The following is a 27979-nucleotide window of genomic DNA, read 5'->3' on the forward strand; positions in this document are numbered from 1 at the left end:
GCAGTGATTTTCAACCTTTTTTCATTTGTGGATCCCTAAAAAAAATTTCAGATTGTGGCATGGACCCATTTGGAAATCTTAGATGTAGTTTGTGGACCACAGGTTGAAAACCACTGTTCTATGGTAACAACCTTTTGTGGACCCTTTAGACATAGTCTGTGGACCCCCAGGGGTCTGCAGACCACAGATTGAAAACCAGTGCCTTACAGTAAAGGTCAAGAATTATGACACAATAGAGTGGGGTGTGGTCTCTGTAACCAGAATCTTCTTGCTGTATTTTGTTTTGCTAGTCTCCCAGTTTGATATTACATAATACTAGGGAATGAGAGAATTGCACCAAAGGGGTATAACTAAGAGCAATTGCATAAAACTGAACAAAAGGAACTTTAGGCAGAGGATCAAGACACATTTTCTGGCATTGAGAAATATTTGGCTGTTAAAGTCTTCTAAGATTTGGATGCGTAAGCCATGTTGCTTGGATCACTTAAGGATGAGCTACATACAGACTTTATTTTATCTGTGAATTAACAGATTTAGTTATTGCAGTCCAAATGTGTAGACACTCTTATTTTGGAATAAAAATGGCTAATGTTGATCTAGCTAAATGAACTGTCACCATTTTTATTTCAAAATAAGAACAGTGCAAGTCTCTATGTGGACAATTCAATTAAATTGCTTTAATTCATTTATTTGAAGTGGTGCAGATGTGTTTAGACTGGTCCTTGGGGTGGAGCAGGAGCGAATGCATTCTGTCCAGTATTTGCAGGGGGAAGAGGAAAGACAAATAAGATGACTCTCTCTAGTTTGTTAACATTTCTAATTTATATAATTTCTTTCTGTTCCCTTTAGTTTTCTTCTGGGGAGTGATAATCCCTCTTTCCATAGATAAATACCCACAGTATTCTAGTGTTGGTTCTTGGGCTTTTGCTGGGCTAATCAAGCACTCCTTGTTCCCTTGCAGTAGAACTTACCATGTAACAGTATTTGTCTAATGGTTCGTCCAAAGCATCTAGTGAGTGGCAGCTTCACTCTTCACCAAGACCTCTCTCCCACTCCTTCACCAAGTTACTCTGTAAATGAATTGCCTCACACACTGCTTTCTGGGAAAGTGGAATTTCATACTCCATCTCCTTGTGTTATTTTTTCTTCACCATGTACACAGTTATGAGAAGAGCTGTATGTGTTTGAGTGTAAAGGGATTCCCCCTCATACAGTTTGTCTTACGTAAGATAATGCCTCTTTATTGGTCCAGAAAGGTAAAACCAATTTTACTTAGTCCACTTGATTGGTGGAACTTGCTTCATTTGGATTTACTGCATGTCAGTTCCACAAGATGTGGTAAACATGATTTTTTCACCTGAAATGTGTCAATAGACCATCTTAGTGCTAATGATTAAATTGAGCTTCATTTCCATTTTTGTTGAATTTTGTCACCTGAGACAGATTCATGCATCCCTGGAAAACCTCAGAGGGAAATATTTCAACATCTTCTTCCATTCTAGAGTTTCTTGAGAAATCTGGCTCTCTGTGTGTATAAGTTCCCATTGAGCTGCATGCCATCGTTTTCTGGAAAAGGAAATCAAATTACTAGGTATCTTTAAAATTTTGTTTTAAAAAGAAATGCATTCATTGGCTTAATCTACAGACAGAACAGAGGACATGCTCAACTGGCGCTAGAAAGGAGAGGCTAAGTAGGAGTGGGAAAACATGAACAGAGGAAGATCTGATTTGGCTTGAGCTTTGCATTAGTGAGAAGCTCTTGGCTCTGGATCTGTTGGTTTTGGCAGTAATGAAAGGGGATGTGTTGATCTTGATGGCTCCTGTGATACATTTCTGCTAGTTTGAAGCTCAGTTAGCAAGAAATATCCAGATGCTGCTAGATCCCAGGATCGTCACTAGGAAATTATTTGGAGCCTGCTGTACCAAAAGTATATGTGACTAGGAAAGAACATTGTCTTCAGGGTGCAGGAACTATCTGGGAGAGAACACTTCGGGAACTTGCCACGTCCAGGGTCTATTACTGGATCTTGCTGAGGTCTGCAGATAGTGCCACCTTGTAAATGGAAAATGGGTAAAACTGTCACTTGCTTATTGTGTTTTTAAATGTCATTTTCTGCCAATTGTTTAAAGTTAAAAAATTCTAATACTGTTCTGTATTTCCTGGTTATATTTTGTGGAAATAGCTGCGTGTTCTGCCATTTTCATAGGTCTTTCCTCTACATGAAGTCTTTAATAGAATTTGTCATTAAAAGTCTGTATTAGTTGTTGTGATTAGAGCTGGTATCTGAATATACCAGATTAAGCAAAAATGCCATAATAAATAATGGTGTTATTTTCATAACTGCCACTCTAAGCAGAGTTAGGTTGACCAAATATGTCATTATCCCTATGGCTATCTTAGGAGAAAGTTTCTTTAATGTATTTCCCATGCATTGCTTGGTCGTCACTAGAAGAACAGGTTTCAGAGTAGCAGCCGTGTTAGTCTGTATTCGCAAAAAGAAAAGGAGTACTTGTGGCACCTTAGAGACTAACCAATTTATTTGAGCATAAGCTTTCGAAAGCTTATGCTCAAATAAATTGGTTAGTCTCTAAGGTGCCACAAGTACTGGAAGAACAGTGAGGGCAAACGCTACAACTGCAGTGTAACTTTTCAGTGTTGTAGAATTAGCATAATAAGCAATAGTATGTTTTTTTCTGTAGTGCCTATCATCATGGTATTTAAGCGTTGACGGCCAAAATTTCTAAAGAAAACGTCCATAGGAGTTTCAATGAATATTGAGGGGTATGGCAGTCTAGTTCTTGCCTAGCAGGATGTTGGGTTTGCCTCACTGACTGCTTAAATAAGATGATGGTCTTTAGTATTTGTGGCTGTGTGAATTACATAGGACCCAGAACCACTGCCCTTGAAATCCACCAACGTCTGACCTAAGTTACTGGTGTGGCCTATCCAGTGTGAGAAATGGAAAGTATTTAACAGATTTGTAGACACAATAAAAGGAACCCTTTCTAGAAGTAATACAACTTAATTTGCATAAGTAACTTCACTGTCATAAATGTGGTCCTTTTGAAACTTTAACGTTTAGCTTTAACTATAACACCTTTTGTAGAGCTTTAAAACAGACCCAGATATGAATGTCCTTAAATTTTGCAAATTACCATTTTTTGGCATGAGAAAATGAAACTGGTGCTCTTTGTCCTAACTGAGTTACTAAGAGAAAATTGCAAAATGTGAAATCTGTATTATGGGGTCATGCATATTTTTTTTCAGGAGCAGAAATATGTCAAATACATGGGGAAGAGGGATGGGGGAGAAGAAACCTTATGGACAGCCTTACAGTTGAGCTAGGTTAACACAGTATAGCCTTCTCTTCAGCTTTTGCACTTGCCCTGAAAATACATTAAATGTTTACCTCTTGTGTTGATTGCAAACCATGTTGTTGGGTTTTAGAGCAGGGTTGGAAATATCTACCTAATTTCGTAGTGTAGACATACCCAAAGCTTCCTGCTCACCCTGGGCAAGAGCGTCCATCATCTTCCACAGATTCTAAACTTTCATTGAAAGTTTCTTGCTCTCATGATTGTGAAGAAAGCATTCCAAATGCAAATAAAGGACTTCTTTGTTGCAGGGACTGGCTTTTCTTATGTTTGTATAATGCCTAGCACAATGGGGCTGAGTCTCATGGGGCTACCACTATACAAATAATAACTAATGCAGTGCTGTCTTTGTAAGTTTGCAGGCAGACAGCTCCAGTGCCACAGCGACAGCTCAGTTTCTACAAGTTGCAGAAGAGTGGTCCATTTTCATTTTTCTCAGTCTTCACTGGGTTGTTTCATTCTGCTGCAGCTGGGGATAACTATGAGTGCATTTGCTTGGAAGTACGTGAAAACAGGGTGAGCAGCAGCTGAAAACCTCCTTGAGCAGCAGGAAAGCTGAGAGGAATAGTGTAGCAGAGACACGTCTCATTACAGTAGGCTAAGGATGTGTGCTGTGAATCCCCATTCTCATGGTAGCTGGGGGACTCTTGGGAACAAAGAATAAATCTCCCTTCTCCCTTCCAGCAGCCAGAGAGGATTGGATGCAGGGATTTCAAGTGTCTCACATCGACCCACGATAGCTGATATTCTTAAACTTTAAGGCCAGAAGGGACCATTGGATCATCTAGTCTGACCTCTTGTGACCTGTGTTATACAGAATTTCAAACAGTTATCCCTATATTGAGCCCAATAACTTCCTTGACTAAAGCACATCTTCCAGAAAGACGTTCTCTATTTGAAGACTCAAAATAATGGAGAATCAATTGCTTCCCTTGGTAGTTTGTTACAGTGGTTAATCACCCTCTTTTTTTAAAAAAGAAAAAGTACTTTTATTTTTAATTTAAATTTGCCTGGTTATAACTTCCAGCCATTGGTTCTTGTTATGCCCTTCTCTCTCATGTTAAAAAGCCCTCAAGTATCTCATTTTCACTTATGGTTTATATGAAACATGGAGTCTCCACACAAGATTCAGGAACAGAATTCTGGTGGATAATGAAGAGACTGACGGATGCGGGCTAGAACTGATATTTTGTTGTCCTAGTACAGTTTTTATAGGAATTTTTCAGGGCTGTTTTAGAGAAAGACAAGTTAGGGACTTGACAAAGAAATTAGAACTGCAGAAATTGTGGTCTGTAAATAGCTCAGGTCCTCTATTTTGATGTTTCTAATGTTGTGTCTTTTGGTCGGTAGAGCTTCTCCTGATGGTCAGCAGAATGAAATGCTTCAAGAACCAAACAGTGGGGGATTGCAGGAGAGGATTTTTTTTCTGAGAATATATGCAGTGGCCCGCCAAATGAAATGTTGACAAGTCAGTGCTTACTTGAACATATTCCTGGTCCCAGACAAACTAGGAACTACACGTTGATGACAAGAGGCTTTTACAAGAGGATTTTGGGAGAAAGAGGTTAATGGCTTAACCAACTGGTAAAGAGGAGGAATAAAATAGGAGATTTGAGAACAGCTTTGTATGGATGTTTCTTTGTCCATACTCTATTAGTAGACGCTATACCCGTTTCAAGAAGGGAGCAGTCTTTGTGTTTGAAACTCTTAATATTGCTATGCTGTATGAGTTGATAGCTCTTAAGGTGAGCCCAGTTGAGGTCTCATTCTCCACTCTCTTTACCTGAATCTTGTCTCTATTTCTTGTGATTGACGCTTTCTGTTCAGGGCAAATTAAATATTTTGTCAAATGTAAATTTAAAAAAAAGAAACTTTGCCTAGGGTTATTGGTGCTGCATTCAGCAAACGGACTGCTTCATGTATATGGAAGAATGCATTAGACAGTATCCAAGTGACCGGAGAGCTTCCGGTGAACCGTAACAAAATATGTGAGCAAGTCAAACTGATTGTGATCTCATCCTCACTTGCCCCTCCCCTGCTGCTGCTGCTTCCCAAAATGTCTAAACATAAGATCCTAGACAGGGTAATACAGCTTCTTCAGACATGATTATGTGTTACACTATAGCTTCATTTTTAAAGGGCCTGTACCTGTCTGGAACAGTAGAAGAGAAAAGTATACTGGGCACAATAATATGCACTTGAGTAGGAGTGGGCAAACAATGGCTCCCGGGCTGGATATGGCCTGTGAACCGTTGGAAGCTGGTCTATGAGCTCCCACAGGGGAGCACGGTCTGGGGCTTACCCCGCTCTGGCACTCCAGCTGGGCTGCAGAATCAGGTGGCGCACTATGCAGCTCCCAGAAGCCGTGGGATGGCCCTGCTTCCAGCGCTCCAGCTGGGGCGCAGGGTCAGGGGCCGTACCACGTGGCTCCCAGAAGCCGTGGGATGGCCCCACTCCAGCTGGGTCACAGGGTTGGGCCAGACCACACGGCTCCCGGAAGCTGCGGCATTGCCCTGCTCCGGTGCTCCAGCCAGGGCACAGAGTCAGTGGCTGCTCCACACAGCTCCCAGAAGCCATGGCATGACCCTGCTCTGGCTCCTACGTGCTCCAATGGGAGCTGCAAGAGCAATGCTTGCAGACGGAGAAGCGTGCAGAACCTCCTGGCCCCACCTCCGCGTAGGAGCCGGAGACGGGGCATGCCGCTGCTTCCAGGAGCCGCTTGAGATAAGCGCCACTTGGAGCCTGCATTTCTGAGCCTCTCCCCAGGCCCCTGCCCCAGCCCATATTTCCCCTCTCCGCCCTCTGAATCCCTCGATCCCAGCCCAGAGCACCCTCCTGCACCCCAAACCTCTCATCCCCCCCCCCGAGCCTGCACCCCCCAGCTGGAGCCTGCACCCCTTCCTGCACCTCAGCCCAGAGCCCCCTCCAGCACCCTGATCTCCTCATTTCTGGCCTGCGCCTCCAACCAGAACCCTCACCCCCTTCCGCACCCCAACCCCAGTTTTGTGAGCGTTCATGGTTCACCATACTACTTCTATTCCCAGATGTTTCCCTCGGGCCAAAAAGTTTGCCCACCCCTGCACTTGAGTATGTGTCCTGGGGATAGTATTAAATAGCATTAAAACTGATATCTGCAATTCTTTAGTGCAAATCCTCGGGCAGGAGGGTGGAGGTGATTGGGAGGCATTAGGGGTTTTGCAGGGCGCTTGGGCTGAAGAGGCTGCGGGATAGGGGAGCCATGTCTATCCGATGGTCTGGTGTGGCAGGAACCCTGTGTCTGAAGTATTGGCACTTGAAGGGTTCTTTCAGCCCTCCTGCTTCAGATCCCTGACTTGTTGTCTGACTTGTTTGGTAAATTGCTTTAGAATCTGGAGGTCAGAAGGAAGCACTTTGGGGGTGGGGTGGAGGAAATTGGTTTCATACTGCTAGAAGACTAAGCAAACTTTTGCCCACTGGCATGCTTTCTCCCCCTCCTTAGTTGAGGGTTTTGTTTGTTTTTTAAATAATTCAAGTGTTTCTTTCAGTTTATTTGTATCCCTTTTAATCTTATCTATACTACAGAATAACACTAGTTTAACTAAATTGATTTTAAATTATTTAAACTTTCGTGAACCTGTGATGCAAAAACCCTAAATAAGGTTAAACCTTGTTTAAAATGGGTCTGCATTAGGAGTTTGACTTTTAGCTAGATCAGTTTTAAAACCAATTATTGTAAATCACTGGAACTCCATAGTATAGGAAAGGTCTGAATCTGTGTTTACCTTTTCCCACCAGCAGAAAAATTAATTTAGTCTTCAAATTGCTGCTACTGGTGCTGCCCTGAAAATACCACTGGACATCACTGAAGGGCGGTGGGGCCGGATGTTATGGCAAGAAAAATGGGTGTTTATGTCCTTATCAAGCATCCCCAGTGTGTACAGAAATGTAATAAGAACATTATGTACCCTTACAAATGTACTCCACGTTTGTTACTTGCCCAAGAGCAGGTACTTCTTGATTGCGCTGTTTTTTTGTAGCTGTAAAGCTCTAAATTTTGAGCTCTAGATTTCTAAGCTCTTTGGGGCAGGTACTGTATCTCTTGCAGTCTAGAAAGCGCAGCCAGGTGCTGAACGTACTTAGGCCTGTCAGACACTGCCGCAGTATTAAAGTATTGCCCCAATGTGGTTGTTCCGAGTTATTCTTCTGGGGTTTAGGTAGACGAGAAAGAAAGCAATAAAAAAGCATCAAATATGGGAGAGAAGTGGGGGGTGGCATATAAATCAGGAAGGGACACAGTTCTGTGTTGCATGTTCCTAAAAAGAGTTCAGAGTAACAGCCGTGTTAGTCTGTGTTCGCAAAAAGAAAAGGAGTACTTGTGGCACCTTAGAGACTAACCAATTTATTTGAGCATAAGCTTTCGTGAGCTACAGCTCACTTCATCGGACGCATACTGTGGAAAGTATCAGTTTCCACAGTATGCGTCCGATGAAGTGTGCTGTAGCTCACGAAAGCTTATGCTCAAATTGGTTAGTCTCTAAGGTGCCACAAGTACTCCTTTTCTTTTTCCTAAAAAGAGTAGAAATAGAGCAGCAGGGAAAAAGCAGTAAAGGAATGAAGTGTATAAGTTTTACTGAAATCTGTTTTACAATGGAGCAGCCATAGCTTTCCCTTATTTGCCTGCAATCAGCCTTCGCTCTAAAACCCCTGTATTTCGTCCCTTGGGAACTATGAATTGGAAAACTGGGTTAGCTTAAACCACCAGTCCTACTTTGAAGACCATGTTTATGCAAAGCCTGATGCAAATCTGTCAACTCTTTGAGTTAGCCGTTGCTGGGGATTTAAAAGCTTGACTGTGTCTCCCTCTAGCTGAAAAGTTTGCTTCCACTTTAAACTTTACGTATAGTAAAATCTCCTTGAAAGATTGTGTGCTGGCTGTACTTGAAGAAAATGGCTTGTAACTAAGCAAAGTTACTGATATTTGAATAATTTTAGGGGCGCAATCCCGCTCCCTTGGGTTTCACTAGGAGTCTTGCCACTGGCTCCATTAAGAAGAGGATTAGGCCCTGTTTCTGTGAGCATGTTGCCCTCTATGGTTGGTTAAAGCAAAGAAAGTACATAAATGTCCTTGTGTCGTTGGAAGCTAACATTGTAGGATTGAAGCCTAACTCTTATGCACAAGCTTAACTTTAAGCTTCTGAGTAGTCTCTTTGACTTCAGTGGAACTACTCACATGCTTAAAGTTAAGCATATGTGATTGAAGAGTTGGTGCCTGAGAGTTTCCTTTACTTCCAAGAATCACAAGCTTTGTATTACTGGATCTGCAGAACAAGGGTTCAAGCCCTAATTCTTCAGGGAAAGAGACATAGTAGTGTCTCGTTCGTCAAGACTGTAACAACAGTTCCTTTATAAAGCAGGTTTTACTCTCCCTTGAAACTCTGAAAAATGACCAATAGTAAGACAACCCTAAAAACCTGAAGACCTGGGTTTTTTGGTTAATTAGAACTTGTTCTAACTTTGAATAAATGTAGCTACTATCTTTATAGAAATAAGATTTAGAAATGGCTTTTTGAAGCATTTCCTGTTTGATGCCCTCCTCCCCCAAATCAGCCCAATGAAATCTTATTACATCACAAACGTTATTATTTTTTGAGTGTTCCCAGGCAATCTCACTTTTTAAAAAAAAATTCACGAACAGCACTTATATACCACAGTAGTAAGTGATCTGTAAATACAGATAGGTTAGGTACATTTTTCATTGGCTCATCAGAAAGTTTTCAGGGGCAGAAATATTGAACATTTAAAGGAATTGCTGCCATTTGAAAGCAAGACATGATTCAGTCACTGAAACTGTCACAAGGAAAAGCTGGCAGAGAATATTTTAAAACCTCTGTCATCAACTAACTTTTTCATTAAGCAAAGGCATAGAGACTGGGATGACTGCATTACTTCTACATAATGCAGCCTTATCAACAAGTTCTTTCCATGAAAAATACACTGGGGTGATGCAATGTGGACAGACAATACTTTTTTTTTTTTGCCTTTTTTTTGCCAGTCTCACAGCAAAGCTATTTGTGGAATTGTTAAAATTAAAGGAGCAAATGGTGCTGGCCAAGCTAATAATCTTATGCCCTCCATTTCATTTATTTGAAAACTACACAGAACATGTTTTTAAAACAAACTTGGAAGTTGCATAAACAGATTTTTAAAAATGTATGTTTGCTATCGACAGTGCACCATCATATCATTTACAGAACTCAAGCACTTAAAAGCAAAAAAATGGGTAGTTAGCTACATAGTAAATCTTATATTGCATTTATAATCTAAAATACACTCTGTCTGCAATCATAAAATATAAACACACTAAATGGCCTGAGTGTCATATGCACACATTAGTGACACATTGATCAGGTCCAAATGCATATACAACACCATTATTCTAAATCAGTAAAATTAAACTAGTAAAATAAATAGATGCCATTGCTGTTAAATACAGTATTTTATCAGAAAGCTTACTATCAAAAAACAGGTAACATCTTATTTTGGAGTGTGTATATTTCCTACACTTTATATTTCTCTGGGAATTATCCACATAGCTCTCTTAATTTAGAGTGAGGAGAAGTGATTAAATTGCTAATAAGCCATTCAACATCTAACTAGGCTAATGAGGCAAGTATTTTATACAACACAAGACAGTGTATGAGAGGGTGGGGAACATGAAATACAGAAAGGGTAGAAAGATGGAAAAACACTGTTAGAAAGATGTTAGTTTGTCTAAGATGTTATGGCTGCAGTATTACTTAAGGGTTTTGGTGAGCCCTGTCTTTTATCTTTTATGCTATGAATCCCTGCCTTCTGTATAGTCGTGTGTACATTCTTATAGTAACATTTTTTGGGACCTAACTTCTGTTCATATTCTATGGTTCTGGTATATAAATCAAACTCTTGTAGCATGTATTTAGCTTCACTTTCAAATCATGTGTACGTCAATTAGATCATTTCAGTTTCCTAAGACTACAACAAGCTAGGAAAATATAGGCCTGTCTGCATACTCCCCTTTAGTACTTCTGTTGGAGTGGTTGCTCTTAGCTGTGCTGCTTCTGTCTTTGTAATCTAAAGCATACAGCACTGAGTACAAAATAAAAGATGTGACCTCTTTGGTCTGTATACAGCTCTAAAATAACTTATTTTGACTTTGTTAAATATTTCAAGGTGTATATCTGAGTGGAATCTTTTTCCGTGGTGTTCAGATATCCATCTGCTATAACTACCCAAGCGCTGTCTCGTTTGTCTTTTATCATATAACCATTACGGCTCTTTTCCACGTGTGGTGTCCCGGGACTTTTTACTCTTGAGGGATGGTGTTCTTATGCTCTGCTTTTTAGGCAAGAATCACAAAGGTGTTTGGGCACCATCCGCAATATACAAAAATCCCACTGAGTTCTTTAGAAATCTAAACTCACCCAGAGCCTAAATTTTCAAGGTAAAAGTTCCTTCAGTGCCTAAATTTTTTGCCTCTAGGTATGTGCACAGCTGCCTTGCTGTAGGCATCTAGACCCCTATTTCTTGCCTAAGCCAAAGAGTGATTCACGAACCAGGGAAGGTGGGTGTTTGCCTGCCTCTTTTGCGTATGGAGTCTGATCCCATAGACACGCTTAGAGGCTGTCTACTGGATTGGGTCCCATTCAAAATTAGATTGGAGGTAATGGTGGTGTTGCATGCTGTGGCTTGCTATGTCAACCTTAAACTTAGCCCAGTGGTTAGAGCACTCACTTGGGATGATTGGTTCCCCCCCTCAGATAGAGATAGGAAAAAAGTCTTAACCAGGCATCTCGCATCTATCAGGAGCGTGCTCTAACCAGTGAGCTCTCTGGGATAATTTGATGTAGGGCTCCCCCCAGTCTTCCTGTGAAAGCTGTTCCACTGTGGATAATTAGTCACTGGAATAAGGGGGTTTCACGCCATCTTGAGTGGCTCACGCTTGTGAGTGCCACAGTCAGGGCAGACTGTCGAGCAGGGCAGGGACCCCAAACTGGTTTTATGCTCTAGAATTAGATTTCTCCAAACCAGTAGCAAGTGTGAATTCCTAAAGCACTGTAACTAGTCTTACCGTGGAGTCTCAGACAGTTCACTTGGGCATTCCGGTCTATCTTGCCACCCAGGCAAGATGGACTTAATGATAAATGGACACTTTTACACCAAAAATCGCAATAATATTCAGGTTTCAGAGGAACAGCCGTGTTAGTCTGTATTCGCAAAAAGAAAAGGAGTACTTGTGGCACCTTAGAGACTAACCAATTTATTTGAGCATGAGCTTTCGTGAGCTACAGCTCACTTCATCAGATGTTTACCGTGGAAACTGCAGCAGACTTTATATACACACAGAAATCATGAAACAATACCTCCTCCCACCCCACTGTCCTGCTGGTAATAGCTTATCTAAAGTGATCAACAGGTGGGCCATTTCCAGCACAAATCCAGGTTTTCTCACCCTCCACCCCCCCCACACAAATTCACTCTCCTGCTGGTGCTAGCCCATCCAAAGTGACAACTCTTTACATAATCAAGTCGGGCTATTTCCTGCATAGATCAAGGTTTTCTCACATCCCCCCCTGTTAACCTATCCAACTATACTCTCAGCCCAGCAGAAGCAGCTGTTCTGTCTCGGGGCCTCTCCTTCTGCCCCTCCACCCCCACGAACATGATACAGTTCTGTGGTGACCTAGAATCCTATTTTCGACGTCTCCGTCTCAAGGAATATTTCCAAAATACCTCTGAACAACATACTAATCCACAGAGGTCTCCCTGCCAACACTACAGAAAGAGGGATTCTAGATGGACTCCTCCTGAAGGTCGAAACAGCAGACTGGACTTCTACATAGAGTGCTTCCGCCGACGTGCACGGGCTGAAATTGTGGAAAAGCAGCATCACTTGCCCCATAACCTCAGCCATGCGGAACGCAATGCCATCCACAGCCTCAGAAACAACTCTGACATCATAATCAAAAAGGCTGACAAAGGAGGTGCTGTTGTCATCATGAATAGGTCGGAATATGAACAAGAGGCTGCTCGGCAGCTCTCCAACACGAGTTTCTACAAGCCATTACCCTATGATCCCACTGAGAGTTACCAAAAGCAACTACAGCATTTGCTCAAGAAACTTCCTGAAAAAGCACAAGATCAAATCCGCACAGACACACCCCTGGAACCCCGACCTGGGATATTCTATCTACTACCCAAGATCCATAAACCTGGAAATCCTGGGCGCCCCATCATCTCAGGCATTGGCACCCTGACAGCAGGATTGTCTGGCTATGTAGACTCCCTCCTCAGGCCCTACGCTACCAGCACTCCCAGCTACCTTCGAGACACCACTGACTTCCTGAGGAAACTTCAATCCATCGGTGATCTTCCTGATAACACCATCCTGGCTACTATGGATGTAGAAGCCCTCTACACCAACATTCCACACAAAGATGGACTACAAGCCGTCAAGAACACTATCCCCGATAATGTCACGGCTAACCTGGTGGCTGAACTTTGTGACTTTGTCCTTACCCATAACTATTTCACATTTGGGGACAATGTATACCTTCAGATCAGCGGCACTGCTATGGGTACCCGCATGGCCCCACAGTATGCCAACATTTTTATGGCTGATTTAGAACAACGCTTCCTCAGCTCTCGTCCCCTAAAGCCCCTACTCTACTTGCGCTATATTGATGACATCTTCATCATCTGGACCCATGGAAAAGAAGCCCTTGAGGAATTCCACCATGATTTCAACAATTTCCATCCCACCACCAACCTCAGCCTGGTCCAGTCCACACAAGAGATCCACTTCCTGGACACTACAGTGCTAATAAACAATGGCCACATAAACACCACCCTATACCGGAAACCTACTGACCGCTATTCCTACCTGCATGCCTCCAGCTTTCACCCTGACCACACCACACGATCCATCGTCTACAGCCAAGCTCTGCGATACAACCGCATTTGCTCCAACCCCTCAGACAGAGACAAACACCTACAAGATCTCTGTCAAGCTTTCTTACAACTACAATACCCACCTGCAGAAGTAAAGAAACAGATTGATAGAGCCAGAAGAGTTCCCAGAAGTTACCTACTACAGGACAGGCCTAACAAAGAAAATAACAGAACGCCACTAGCCGTCACCTTCAGCCCCCAACTAAAACCCCTCCAACGCATTATTAAGGATCTACAACCCATCCTAAAGGATGACCCAACACTCTCACAAGTCTTGGGAGACAGGCCAGTCCTTGCCTACAGACAGCCCCGCAACCTGAAGCAAATACTCACCAACAACCACATACCACACAACAGAACCACTAACCCAGGAACTTATCCTTGCAACAAAGCCCGTTGCCAATTGTGCCCACATATCTATTCAGGGGACACCATCACAGGGCCTAATAACATCAGCCACACTATCAGAGGCTCGTTCACCTGCACATCCACCAATGTGATATATGCCATCATGTGCCAGCAATGCCCCTCTGCCATGTACATTGGTCAAACTGGACAGTCTCTACGTAAAAGAATAAATGGACACAAATCAGATGTCAAGAATTATAACATTCATAAACCAGTCGGAGAACACTTCAATCTCTCTGGTCACGCAATCACAGACATGAAGGTTGCTATCTTAAAACAAAAAAACTTCAAATCCAGACTCCAGCGAGAAACTGCTGAATTGGAATTCATTTGCAAACTGGATACTATTAATTTAGGCTTAAATAGAGACTGGGAGTGGCTAAGTCATTATGCAAGGTAGCCTGTTTCCTCTTGTTTTTTCCTACCCCCCCCCCCCCGATGTTCTGGTTTAACTTGGATTTAAACCTGGAGAATGGTCAGTTTAGATGAGCTATTACCAGCAGAAGAGTGAGTTTGTGTGTGTATGGGGGTGGGGGGGATGTGAGAAAACCTTGATCTATGCAGGAAATAGCCCGACTTGATTATGTAAAGAGTTGTCACTTTGGATGGGCTAGCACCAGCAGGAGAGTGAATTTGTGTGGGGGGGGTGGAGGGTGAGAAAACCTGGATTTGTGCTGGAAATGGCCCACCTGTTGATCACTTTAGATAAGCTATTACCAGCAGGACAGTGGGGTGGGAGGAGGTATTGTTTCATGATTTCTGTGTGTATATAAAGTCTGCTGCAGTTTCCACGGTAAACATCTGATGAAGTGAGCTGTAGCTCACGAAAGCTCATGCTCAAATAAATTGGTTAGTCTCTAAGGTGCCACAAGTACTCCTTTTCTTTTTGCGAATAATATTCAGGTTACAGTTGCAGGTATCTATCAGCTCTGAATGTCTTTTAGGGCTAGCCAAGGTTGACACTGGGGATCTCTGCTTCTGTTTTGTAATGCAGGCCTTGTGAGAGTCTAAAAAGCAAAAAGATGAAAACATATGCCAGCTACAGTATTTTTATTTCCATCTTCCAACTGATGGGATGAGCCCTTTTGTAGATAGTCTCATCTGGGCATAAAGGGGACAATTAGCAGTCTTCGTATTGTGATGTCCAGCAATGGCCCATTTAGTTTTGATAGACCTTCTTGCTGGGCAGAAGATGATCCCTCCTCACTGGGTTTACAGTTTCAGAGCAAACATTTTTTACAAGTTACAAAGCAAAAACTTAAATATTTACCTTAAAGCAGGTGATAAAGAAATTTTAAGTGAGATAATGCATGCAGCAACTTACAAACATTTCATAAAGACTAAACAAATTGTTATAAGTCCAGTACCCATCTTAACCATACTAACAGACAGGTGAAAGACTGGTGTTCAGCAATGAATTTGTCAGTGGTCAGCTGAGGCCTAAAGCCTTGGCAAGAACTGGCACCTGGTCTGTCAGCATCACAGAGGGACTGGACCCTGGGTCTCCTACCTCCTAGATGGATGCCCTAAAAAAAAAAAAAAAAAAACCCAGGCTACAAAGTCATTCTCTCTGGCTACCTGCCTAATATGCTGGCTTTTGTGAATTGGCGTCTCAGGGATCTGTCTCTGCCCATTCATTGCATAGGCAGGCTAGGTGCCTAACTCAGAAACAACACTTTGATTCACAAAGCCTGTGATTTATTTTTTTCTAGCCACCTAAAAGTTAGGTATTGCTATGCTCAGTATTCTATCTCCTAAGTGCTTGACCCACACACCTGCTGGCACTTTGTCAACACGAACACCCACAGTCTACAGATTTGTGAATTTCCCAGCCCCCTTTTTCTAGAAAAACCCAAACCATTGATTGTGTATTTCCAGTTTATGAACTTCTGTCACACTGATGTATTTATGTGAATCTAATTTTATTTGAAAGTTTGGTACCAAAGACATTAGGTTATAATTTCAATTTGAGAATGAAAAGTCATAAAAAGCTAAAAGGGAAGTGATGAGAACGTAAAGGTTCTTGTTGTGCATATTAAACAAGAAACCCTGGTATCTTAAATTTCAAGGTATTGCTGTGATACCTAGATAAACAGAGCTATGGGGACAGTTCCCAGAGCACATGAAACATTCAGGAACATTGAATTTTCACCTTGATGATCTTTCCATAAAGGGATGAGTGAAATTAGAGCATCAGTGTGTTCTTGTAGATTACTTACTACATCTATTCAAATGAGGGTATGCTTCTAGGCTGAATACATCTTATTTAGCAAGCTCTGAGGGACTAAAAATGTTTTTGAGAAGAAATTGTTTTTGTGAGGTACATGTCTTAAAGTAGATGGAGTTGATGAGGACAGCAGTCATGACTGCATTGTAACCTCCTCTTGGATTACTTTATAAAAGGAACATTTAAGAAATAAAACAAAGAATGAAATATTTATAAATGAAAACTAATATGCAGCATTAAAAACTTCAGGGAAAGAATGGAGCTTCTTCCAGCGATGCAGCATTCTTGTTTCAGTGACTAGCTGTAATTAAGAGACCATGTTCAGGATAAGTAAATTAGATCAACTCACGCAGCATCCTGTTGCATAATATCCTTTAGGAAGGGATTGTAACTAGTTTTTAAACTAGTATAGTGCTGTGTGAAATAGGTGTTGAGTCATATGACTGGCCAATGAATGTTAAGTATGTGATGTCTGAATCATCTGTGGTTCCCCCTCTTTCCCCCCCCCTTGCATTCTGAGAGAGGCTCTGGTCAAAATGTAGATACATCTGTTTAGCAAGTTTGCTTTCCTAAAGCCTGTGAATAAGATTTGATATATTCAAAAATCATAAAGAATTTAGTTCTTAAACAACTGCTATGTGTTTGTGGAGTTCATCTGTGTGCTTTGTTTGGATTATGTGGAAGGACAGTTTTAAATCTTGAACATTTCTTAAGTGGCAGAAGAGGATTGCACCTGCCTATGAGGTATTATTACATGTTTTCTATGGGGATTAATAGACCTGTTTGAGTGCTGATTATGTTTTGAAACCTTGAGTTATTGTTGGGAAAAATGTTGTTCTGAGTAGAACTTACCTTATACTTCAGAAGGCAATTTAATTTGTTGCTTTAGTTTTTCAAGCTGGTGAGGGAATTTTTATAGAATTGGTTGTAGCTCTCTGAGTTGCATTAGTTACATGTTAGGGAAATGAATGCACAGTATGGAAATGTATGACCAGCACAACTTGAGTCACAACCAAACTTGTTAAAACTGCTAGCCTTCATTAAGGATAATTCTGTACTGTTTTTGAAGTTTTATACCCAAGTTACTTTTAAAGATCTAGTAGCAAACTAGTGCTATAGAGACTTCTGAAAAGTTAAACACTTTCATGGTATGGTTTGGTCTCAGATGATTGGACTTCCATTAAACTTTCCAAAAAATTCACTTTATGGCTGAGGCCAGAGTGAGAAGCTCAAAGTAATGACAGTAAATGAAAATATGGATTTCATAATGAAAAGTGGTCAACTTCAGACTATACTGTGGTGGTACTGAGGTTTCATTTCTGAGGTTTAAGATCAGTAGACATAAACATTTTCTCTCTGTAGACAATACTACTAAAAAATTAGGTGTGATGTAAATGATGACTTCCTTCTGGTCACTCCTACTGTGCCATATCAATTATACCTATAGCTAAAGTATTGAATATGGCATTTTAGTGGCAAATTTAATGCCAAAATATCCATATATGATCTTGTGGTTATCAGTAAGTACATGCATGACCTTGTGGTGTTGAGTTTGTGGTGGCAATGGATTTCATGTTAAGCAAATGGGCTCTGAGTACCAAGAAGTAAAGGGCTCTTTAAATGTGAAATATGAACTCACTGTTCAGATTTTACATTGCAGAAATGTAGAATTCACTCTCTGTTATTTCCAGATTGAAATTGTTTGTGGACACAGTTCTATACAGCTTGGTTTAGTGACAGGGAAAAACTCAAAATTGCTGCTCAGTAAAAATGAGGAAGCAACAGATGAGCCCTAATTAATCTATAAAACAATCTCCTAAAACAACCTCTAAATAGTATGTTCTGATGTTTCAAAGGAATTTCGATGGTTTTTAATCTTCTGTTTATAAGTCCCTTCAGTTAGTCAGTTTTTCTGTTGCTAACAAACTGTGTACTGGGAATTAGTGAAAATGACAATACACAAAGTGCTTTCAAATATACAAAGTAAACCTACTGAGAAATCAGGAAAGAATTTCAGTTTTTGTAATCTTAAGCGTTTTCTTAAGTGTAATCTTAAATCAAGGTGATTTTTCAGGTTGATACCCTTCACTATGCAAGTGTTTCTACAAATCCTACAGTGGAGAAGAATTATAAGGGAAAACATAAAAGTACCAGGCTTGAGAACTTTTTAAATTATAAGCCTGTGACACATGGATGTAAGTTTAGTGCCGACAATGTTCTGTGCTGCGTAGTGCACAGAAATACAATCTCTAACATGCACTGAAAATGTAAAGCACCTTAAGCGTTACCAGCACCTGTCTAGCTTTCAACAAAATATCCCAATATGCTGGTCTTTTGTAATCATTCTTCCTCCCCCTCTTCCCCCCCCCCCCGCCCTGCATTCTGATCTAGTGTTAATTGACTTTTTTCTGAACTGCAGGAGAGCTCACACCTTAACAGTCCTGTTTATCCTCACATGTGCGCTGGGATATGTAACCTTGCTTGAAGAAACTCCACAAGATACAGCCTACAATACAAAGAGGTAACTGTCCTTTGCAGAAGTGTTGCAATATGGCATTTGTCCTGTTAGTATGAAACCAGCAAAACTAAACTACAACCAATAAGCTCATCTGGTACAAAAGTCTTTGAATTTAGTCTCTAATCAGTGTAGTGTTTCTTACTGTAATGAGCTCCTATGCATATGTGTAAATATAACTAACTATAAAATCTCTTAATGCATTCAGTTTCCCATGGCAACTCATTCTGCCTCTTTGCTGATGTGTTGTGGCCTGTCTTTTACAATATATAAACAAGCTAAGTTGGCTGTGTGAACTGTAAATTAATTTATTGTATGTTTATGCAAGGCTTTGGTTGAGGTTTTAATGGAAATGTACATTTGGGCTGTGAGCAAACATGAGAACTTGTACCCAAAATGGTAACTTCCAGAAAATAAAGTTTAGAATTATTTCATACCTGAATGTGTTCCATCACTACAATTATGTTATATTCAAATTGATCAAGCTTAATCAAACATTTCCTCTATAGAAGTGGAGCAGGAAAAAAGTATGGTTTACCCAATCATGCAAAACTTCATCTGTGATTTTTAATGCAGTCTTTAATTCACTTTACACTTCAAGTTTTTATTAGTTTATACAAAGAGTGCCTATCCAAAGGTCTAAGTGCCTCTGCCATAAATTATGAAAACAAAATTAGATTGCCCAAAGAACACCAAACTCTCCTTTCCCCATGTGTCTGATTTCGTGAATATGACACTGATGTAAATTTTTTTTCCTGTCATAAGAAAAAATAAATTAAAGGGGCACTTTACAGTCCTTCAAATTAATGCAAGTGTCTAGCATCCATTGTCATGGCAGATGTTTCCCCTGTGCCTGTAACCAAGTTTTCTGTTCATTGTTCCATCAGTTATATGGTAGATGTACTTGGTGAACTTCACACATACATATCTGTACAAAGCTGGTGATAGTGTTTTTCATGGGTGTGAACTAAATAGTGAGAAGAGAAATGTGGCAGATCACAGCAGCCCACCCAGTGGGGAGCTGGGAAATGGAAGTGCAATCTTTCAGAACCTGTGATCGAATGGCATTTCGGTGCTGGCTATAACCAATGTAGAGAATTTCAAGAATAGAACAATGTGCCACCTAAAATAGAGGAGAAAAAACACAAGGAAGGGGAAGTTGACACATCAAAGGTGTTGGGATTAGAGGCTGAGACACACTAACATAATAACGTGACTCAGTGGAATATGTTGTTACTGAGTTTAATGCCATTATCATGATGATACAGATATGGAAGAAAATTAATCAGACTATTTTTTGTTAAATGTTTCCATATCAAATATTTCATTCTGTTTAACTTACTGAACTGTGTTCAGTGCAGACACACTAGAAAAGAGTCCCATCAAGTGACGGGGAATAAATGTTAGGAGTGCAGAGGCCCTCTGTGTGGGATATTGCACCACTGGCATTGAGCTATGGAAGTGTCTATTGGCAGTGCATGAGCAATCTCACACAAAGATGATTACATCCCCTTACTTTATATAAGGGAGTGACCCGTGTGTGTTCCTTCCCCATCATTAGGGAGTCCTTGTTTTCAAGACCTAAATCTTTTCCTAACTAAATTGATAAAGGGGCCTTCTTTACGAGTCTCCCTTGAACATCTATCAATCAAAACGGCCTTCATGATAACAATTATGTCTGCGGAGCGGTTGAGTGAGCTTAGTGCTTTCACTCTACTTTATACTGTGGCCAACAAGGAAAAAGTCACCACAGTTTCATCCCCGCTTCATGTCTAAGGTGTTCTCAATGTATTTCTCTCTCCATGTTCTTTGCAGACCCCACTCCCACTGAGGGAAACTTTTCTCCATATCGTAGATTTCAAGACACTCTGTTTTTACCTGGAAAACACCAGGCATTTGATAAAATAAAATGTCGTCTTGTTTGTATCATGTAGGGAGAGGTGCCAAGGTTGGATTTGGCAGTGATGTGTGGTCCGAATGGACTAGATAGTAGTGTTGAGTAGCTAGAAATTAGGGCCCCAGCAATGTGGAACTGAGTTCTGATTGCACCTCTGCCATTAGCTTGACGTATGACCTAGAACCCATCATTACAATTGCCAGGTAGGGAAGAGGTGAAAAGTGTGGTAAGGATTCATTGCTTGTTTGTAAAGTGCTATGTAAATGTGTCACATAAGTAAACGCAAAGTACTTTTTATAGTCCGACCTCCCTCAGAAGTTCCCTTGGAGGGGGGGGAATACCCAGGCAGCCAGGTAACTCAAGAATCTGAAGGTGGTTGTTTGCTGCAAGATCTTTATTCTTTTATTATTGTGTCGTCTTGACTTGGAAATTAGAGTTGCTTGTGTAGTGACCTGAGGGGGTCTCAAAGTTATGGTGCAGCCAAGTTTCAGCAGACTTTGCAGTCCCCGGTAACTTATTCAGGCACATGGGCTTGCAAAAGGCTACCAGAAACCAACTTTTCTTCAGACTCCTTTCCCCTGCTGCAACTTGGGTTTTGTTAGGTATTACTTCCGTAGCTTCATAAGTGGGTTTTCAGTCTTCTTGGTATGATATTGGTGCCTTTCCTCTGCATTCCTGTTGTTGCTAATGCTTCGTTATCTTTATCAAACACTAGCTACAGTTTAAAGAAGCAGCCTGGGAAAAAGAGTCTGTGTAATAACACCTAGAAGAATGAGATCTGCTGTTTCAAAGTACACACCCTTCATAAAAAGATGAGCCTGTTTGGCTGTGCTGAAGGAAACCCTCAAGAACATTTGGTCTCTCTGCTAGATAGTTCTGATGTGCTGAAAGAAACTTTCAAAGAGAAGCTTTTCTTGTTTTGCTGTGTATGATTGGGCTTACTTTATCAGCCCCTCCACTTTGACTTTAGGGTTGTGTGGCAGTTATGTACCTCATTCTGTATTTAGTATACACAGAGTAATTTTAGCGAATACATTTCAAACATATTCTAGTGTTCCTTGTAGAAAATAAAATGTGTTTAGTCCCCATAACCCTCCAAAAAGTGGAGTGCATGGTTTTTATACCTTGGTGACTTACAATATTTTGTCTTGCCTTGGATTACAGTTCTGTCTTTATTTTAGGCTAGTTCTGCTCTTTCTGTGGCTTTACCATCTGTTCTTTAAACTCTAAAATCTGGGTCTGCTTGAGGCTGTCACTATGAGAAAATCCTACAGTAACACTTAATCTGCTTAATGAACATCAATAGTGTAATCATACAGACACTGTTCATTACACATTGTAACTGCGATTATTCAGTACTTGGAAATGAAAATGTGTATTGCAGTAAAACTCTGTTCTTTTCTGTATGTGGGGCCCACAAATGTAGAATTGCAAATGCTTTGAAATAATTTGTTTTCATACTCTTGTTGCATGTTGTTAACTTGTGGGGTGATAAACTAGTCTGGGACAAGGGGGCTGGGTAGGGCAGAATAGAAGAATGGTTGGGAGCAAGGAACAGAAACCAGAACTGCTTCACTCCCCATTGTAAACATGCTCCCAAGACTGAGTAAAGCAGATGGGTAGTTCCTTGAAAACCAGCTTTCCCTCCTTACTCCCCTAAAGGCCCCCTTTGCAGCTGACTGCAGCAGTAACTCGTATGTACAGGTGTGTGAGCACAGATAGCAGCAGAAATAATAGCTCAAAAAGGATAGTCATACAATTGAAAGCCAGAAGGGACCACCGGATTATTGTCTGGCTTCCTGTTATCTCAGCCACCAACAACTAAGAATAAGGCGGTAACTATTGCAGAGCATGATTCAAGGAGATGTGGGGTGCTGGTGGGAACTTCAGTACTGCTCCATCCATTTATATCTCAGATTACCTATTTAAACTTCCTAGCATTTGAGACTGTGTCATTCTCTCAGTATTGAATGCAGCGCTGACTGAGTTTGTGTATTTTTCTTCACAATGAATATCTTAAGGCTTTTGTCCCATTGATCCTGGACTCAGTCTCTCAACTGCATGCTAAAATCAGCTACCATTAGAGAAGGTTGTATGTAAATATGAGGTAACTACTGTTTGTAACCATCTCCACCAGTCTGAAATACTTCAGATTCTTTTGCCCCACATCTCAAATATATAAATAATTATGAACCCTATCACCCTGGTATACTTAGTCATTTTGATATCTAGTGTGTCTGTTAGGTGACACAAGTTTCAGTAGCTCTTCTGGATCTATCTTTCTGTGGTAGAAACATTATTTTCACTAGTAAAACTTTTCACAAAACCTATTTGTCATCTGAAAAGTCAGATGGCCAGGATGACCTTGCCTCTGGAGAAGCTTGTTGCCATCAATACTGGTACAGTAACTCCCCACGTAATGTTGTAGTTATGTTCCTGAAAAATGCTACTTTAAGTGAAATGATGTTAAGCGAATCCAATTTCCCCATAAGAAATAATGTAAAGGTGGGGTGTGTTAGGTTCCAGGGAAATTTTTTTTCACCAGATAAGACGTGTATGTATATAAGTTTTAAACAAACAATTTAATACTGTACATAGCAATGACAACTATGAAGCTTGGTTGAGGTGGTGGAGTCAGAGGGTTGGATATTTCTCAGGGAATGCCTTGCTGCTAAATGCTGAACTAACACTTGGCTGAGCCCTCAAGGGTTAACATGTTGTTAATATAGCCTCACACTCTACAAGGCAGCATGAATGGAAGGAGGAGACACAGTAGGTGCATGGCAGTGGCTGCAAACATTCTCTGCGGAAATTGAATGTAATGATCCCTCGGTATCCCACTGGAGCACACCATTCCCTCCACTTTTGAAAGTGCCAGGTGGGGGGGGACGGGACTGTGTGAATGTGAGAGAGGCGGCATGCATTGCCCATTTTAAGTATGTTGACTCCACTCTAAGGACACTGCCTTTTTAAGTAGATCAGCAAGTTGAGACAACAGTTGCTGCCAGCAAGCTTCCTACCTCCTGAGTCCTGTCCTGTCCCCTGCCACGCAGGGAACTTAGGGGAGCTGATGGAGGGGGGCGGGGCTGCCGGTCCACCCTAGTTCCTAGCCCCCACCACTAGCTTCAACGGGCTGCTCTTTCTGCAAGCAGTGGGCAAAGCAGGCGGTTGCCAAATGTTATAAGGCAGCGTTGCACAACTTTAAATGAGCATGTTCTCTAACTGATCAGTGAGGCAACAACAAAACAATGTTAACCAAGGTGACGTTAAGTGAGGAGTTACTGTATTTCCATACTGGGCTTACACTCCTTAAGGGTTGCCAGAAATGGATATTGGGGGAAATAAGTAATGGGAAATGGAATTGGTAATTGGAATACGAACGCTACAAGAGGGAGGGCTAGTGCAAGACGTGTTTCCTCCCTATTCCCCTGCTGCAAGTTTGCGGGAAATGTGAGATTGTAAAAACAGGCAAAAAGTAAAATAAATGAGCAACCTTAATATTTCTCCTTCACTTGCATCATGAAAATATCTACCCTGGGCAAGAGCCATATCCAAATGCTCAATCTGGTGAAACAGCAGGAGTACAGCTAGAAAAGGAATTTAGGATGGTGAAGTAAGATTAAGTTGACACCCTATTTAAAAGCAACAAATGGCATTCTGTCTCCCCTTTAAGACCTCCACCAAGGCTTTCAGGTATGTAGTGTGGAATTTGCAAAAAGAAAAGGAGTACCTGTGGCACCTTAGAGACTAACCAATTTATTTGAGCATGAGCTTTCATGAGCTACAGCTCACTTCATCGGATGCATACTGTGGAAAGTGCAGAAGATCTTTTTATATACACACAAAGCATGAAAAAATACCTCCTCCCACCCCACTCTCCTGCTGGTAATAGCTTATCTAAAGTGACCACTCTCCTTACAATGTGTATGATAATCAAGGTGGGCCATTTCCAGCACAAATCCAGGGTTTAACAAGAACGTCGGGGGGGGGGGGGGGGGGAACAAGGGGAAATAGGTTACCTTGCATCATGACTTAGCCACTCCCAGTCTCTATTCAAGCCTAAGTTAATTGTATCAAATTTTGCAAATGAATTCCAATTCCACAGTTTCTCACTGGAGTCTGGATCTGAAGTTTTTTTGTTGTAATATCACAACTTTCATGTCTGTAATCGCGTGACCAGAGAGATTGAAGTGTTCTCCGACTGGTTTATGAATGTTATAATTCTTGACATCTGATTTGTGTCCATTTATTTCTTGCACTTCCCAATCATTTAGCACTGAAAGGAAACTGAATAACTAGCCATTGATAAGTGGGTACAGGGCTATTTACCTTAACATCACTGGCTCAAACTTAGACCAAGACAGTAGTGGCCAAGATTAGTTATTTTCTGATGACTGTTTAGAGGGCCAACATCACAAACACCATCACAGCTGGCACTCCATTAGGTAGATTCTGAAAGGGGACTGAGCCTAAATGAATATTGATTCTGAACTACTTTTAGCCCTCCAAAACAGTCAGCTTTGAGCCAGTGTGATAAGCTGTTGCAGAGAACTTGCACTTGTCTTTTGACCCAAAAGCAGACATGAATCTTCAAGGCTCTCAACCTGGCACCTCCCAACAGAGGTCCCACCCTTTTTCTCAAGTTAAGAGAAGTAAGGAAATAATCTTTTATGTTCTCAAAAGTACATTTGAGGCCTGTTTTTGGACAAGTGCTGTTTAAACTTTACAAACGTACCTGACCTGCAAATCACTTCCTAGTTTGGTTCTAAGCCCATTCAGCACCATACCGTATTGTTGCATATGCTAATAAGTTTCTTATTTTATTCACAAATGAAAACTAGGATCAGTACTCTAACCTGTGAGTTAAATTTGTTTTAGTCCTCATTTATTTTAAGTTTTCAGAAAATAAAGGCTGCTAAACTAACACTGTCTACTACCTGTAGTAAATTAGACTTGTGCCTTTGATTTAAAGATGTATAAATATTAAGGAGAAAAGTTCTTAAACGTCTTGTTCATACACCTGGTTTTTCTATAGCTTAGTGGAGGAATGAATCTGCAGATATTTTAGTAAGTTCTGAGTTCAGACCTGAATAGTCTTTATGCTTCAGATATAATGGGAGCTGAAACTCTAGGAGAGATTGAGAGGCAGAGCCATGAAGCTTAGGCTCAACTTGCTTACAGCCAGTTTTGTTGTCGTCCTTAAGGGACTCAGTGTGAAACTATAACTCCAAGAACTGTATGCTTTATTGCCTTGCAAGATAGTATTGCTGTCCATACGGGGACAACTGTATCAGTAGATGCTAGGAACCTTCAGGCTGTCGCATTCTGGGTAAGACTAGTCACTCAGGTCACACTCATTCATGTGGTGGCAGAAATAGCTGATGGAGTGAATAAGTTGCACTGTAAATGTGAACCGTAGAGGTGGATATATTTTTTATGCTTGACTATGCAGAAGGTACTTATGTGCCCCAGGAGTACGGTTGCTATCAGTCCCTTATTACAAGGGTCGGACCTTATTTTTTCATCTCTGTAAAAGATTGTGAGTTGCCGAGTGCTGCAAAAAGCAGCAAGAAATGCCACTGGTAAATGTAGGTGAGTCCTGCTGCTTATTATTTATTATTTTATTGATATTTAATAATATTGTGGGGTGGGGGTGCTAAGAAAATAGTCCCTTATCTTTTTAAATACAATGTTGGGCACCCTACTCAGGAGTTCTGCTGGGACATCTTGAACTCGATCTCTGCGCTGTCTGTTCCGTGACTTAGAAGACAAATAAGAAACTTTGCAGTACCTGCAGCAGTGACTTTCAGAATCTGGACACTATTAGTGGAGGTGAAGTTAGACGGCAACCTTCAGTTTATGTTGCAGTTTCCTTCTTTCAAACATGTGCAACCATCAGCATAATGGAACTCCGTCATCCGTACAGGGAAAATGCTTATGAAGGAATCTTTGTGGAGAAGATAATAATGAAGAGAGTGGCTGCTAGTAGTCATAAGCCCAACACAGCTAAAACCCTAATTTCTAGTGCTCTGTTCAGTCAGTGTGCTATTGTGATCGGTATAATAGTTCTGTGTTTGTTTTGTTTTTGTTCGTTTTTAAAAAGGGAACAAAAACAAAACAAGCAGCCAAAAGAGCTCTTTGCTATGGCTGAAATTTTATCTAGTGCATTCTCTTCACATCACTTTGTGCTGGTTAGCAACCCTGCTCCTGTGGGAGGAGCTGAGACTGGAAATAGAGGTTGGGCTATAAATCACTTGCATTTTTGGTGATTGATATTGTGTTTGTTTAAATTGTGATCAGAATACAACCAGTAAATGAATGAGCGCAGCAGGTCAGCACAGGTTTCCACCAGCTGGTAAGACATTTTGCCATCCACAACTACTGAGGGCATATAGCAATCATAACACAACAATCGGAGCACATAGTCATCCTATATGTGTACTTTGTCTGCTGGCAATTGAATACCAGTTTCTGCTGTGGAACACTTAAGGATCAGTAAAGAAAAAAAGATCTTTTAGGCTATTAAACATTTCATGGGTAAACATAGCTTTATAAACAATCACTGTTCATTAGACTTCCTGCACAGAGCTATGGTGTTATAATCTGATGTAATATCTGATAGCATATATGATATCTCAAATGTTGGAAATTTTCAAGTGTTATCTTGCTAACCAAAGGACTGTGCTGCAATTTCTTATCAGTGATGAGGGACACTTTATTCATGTAAGTCCTGCAGCAGATTAATCTCACTTGACAAGTGGTACATTTTGAGTGCCTAATGAGGGAGTTGAGACAGGACAAGTATCTCTTTAGAGAAGAATTATTTGAGTTTTGCAATATGACACATCTTGGTACAGTTCCAAAGCTTGCAGATCTAGGACAGACTTTTGGCATAGTGGAAGTTGTGTGATTTTATAGATTAGAACCTCTGAGGACTATCCATGTCCATTTTTGCTTTTCTAGAAACACATTTATTCAGACTGGAAGCTGAAAAGGTGACTAACAAATTACCACATACGTTTCTCACGATGAGGGGGGAGTTCCTGTTGGCCCTTTTTGACTCTGTTAGCCTCTTTCTCTGCTCCCCTCCCCAATAAAAAATCCTGCTGTTATGGACGCTAGTGTGTTACCTGGGGTTCTTTCAACCCAAAACTCTTGGTAACTTTTACTCTATGTGAGGTGGTGTCAGGGAATAAATCAGGTGAGACATGGCCATCCAACCGATAGATGGCTGGCACAAACAGGATAACACAAGAGTGCTTTCACTTAAAACTAAACTTTACTTAATCTCAAGCACTTACACACGTCCATAACAGGTTAGTAAAACACCCCCAACCCTTGATAATTACCAAAGCTGAGTGTGGTTCTTGAGTGGCAGGTTTCTGGTGGCCAAATCTTTCGTCTGCCGGTGGGGATGGCAAGCTGTATCCAGAGGAAGAGTCCAACTACCTCACTCTTTTCCCCCCTTATTTATACATTAATAATAGAATGACATATCCCTTAAAGAAAACGTGTTAAGCAAGCGGTTTCAATGGTCAAGCAAGAGGTTCCTTCTGATTATTGATTAACCAGGTGTGGGTTTTTCCAGAGT

At 41.0% G+C, this 27979-nt stretch overlaps 1 protein-coding gene and 1 long non-coding RNA gene across 4 annotated transcripts in view; one reads left to right on the top strand and one right to left on the bottom strand.

The window, feature by feature from the left end:
- The window catches only part of PTDSS2 (phosphatidylserine synthase 2), a 72621-nt gene that overhangs the window by 1304 nt on the left and 43338 nt on the right, over window positions 1–27979 (top strand). For all 3 annotated transcript variants that reach the window (XR_007357191.2, XM_075129294.1, XM_048853833.2), the window contains exon 2: window positions 18396–18497. Coding sequence is in view for 2 of the 3 variants with exons in the window: in XM_075129294.1 (XP_074985395.1) it covers window positions 18396–18497 (102 nt within the window). In the remaining variant the exon portion in view is untranslated. The remainder of the gene's footprint in view (window positions 1–18395; window positions 18498–27979) is intronic.
- LOC142072480 (uncharacterized) lies at window positions 1215–27818 on the bottom strand. Its single transcript, XR_012668849.1, has 2 exons — window positions 27738–27818; window positions 1215–1566 (listed from the first exon to the last, which is right to left on the bottom strand). It is a non-coding gene; the product is annotated as an uncharacterized LOC142072480 (long non-coding RNA).

Source organism: Caretta caretta, chromosome 6, assembly GCF_965140235.1.
Source record: "Caretta caretta isolate rCarCar2 chromosome 6, rCarCar1.hap1, whole genome shotgun sequence".
Taxonomy (NCBI): domain Eukaryota; kingdom Metazoa; phylum Chordata; order Testudines; family Cheloniidae; genus Caretta; species Caretta caretta.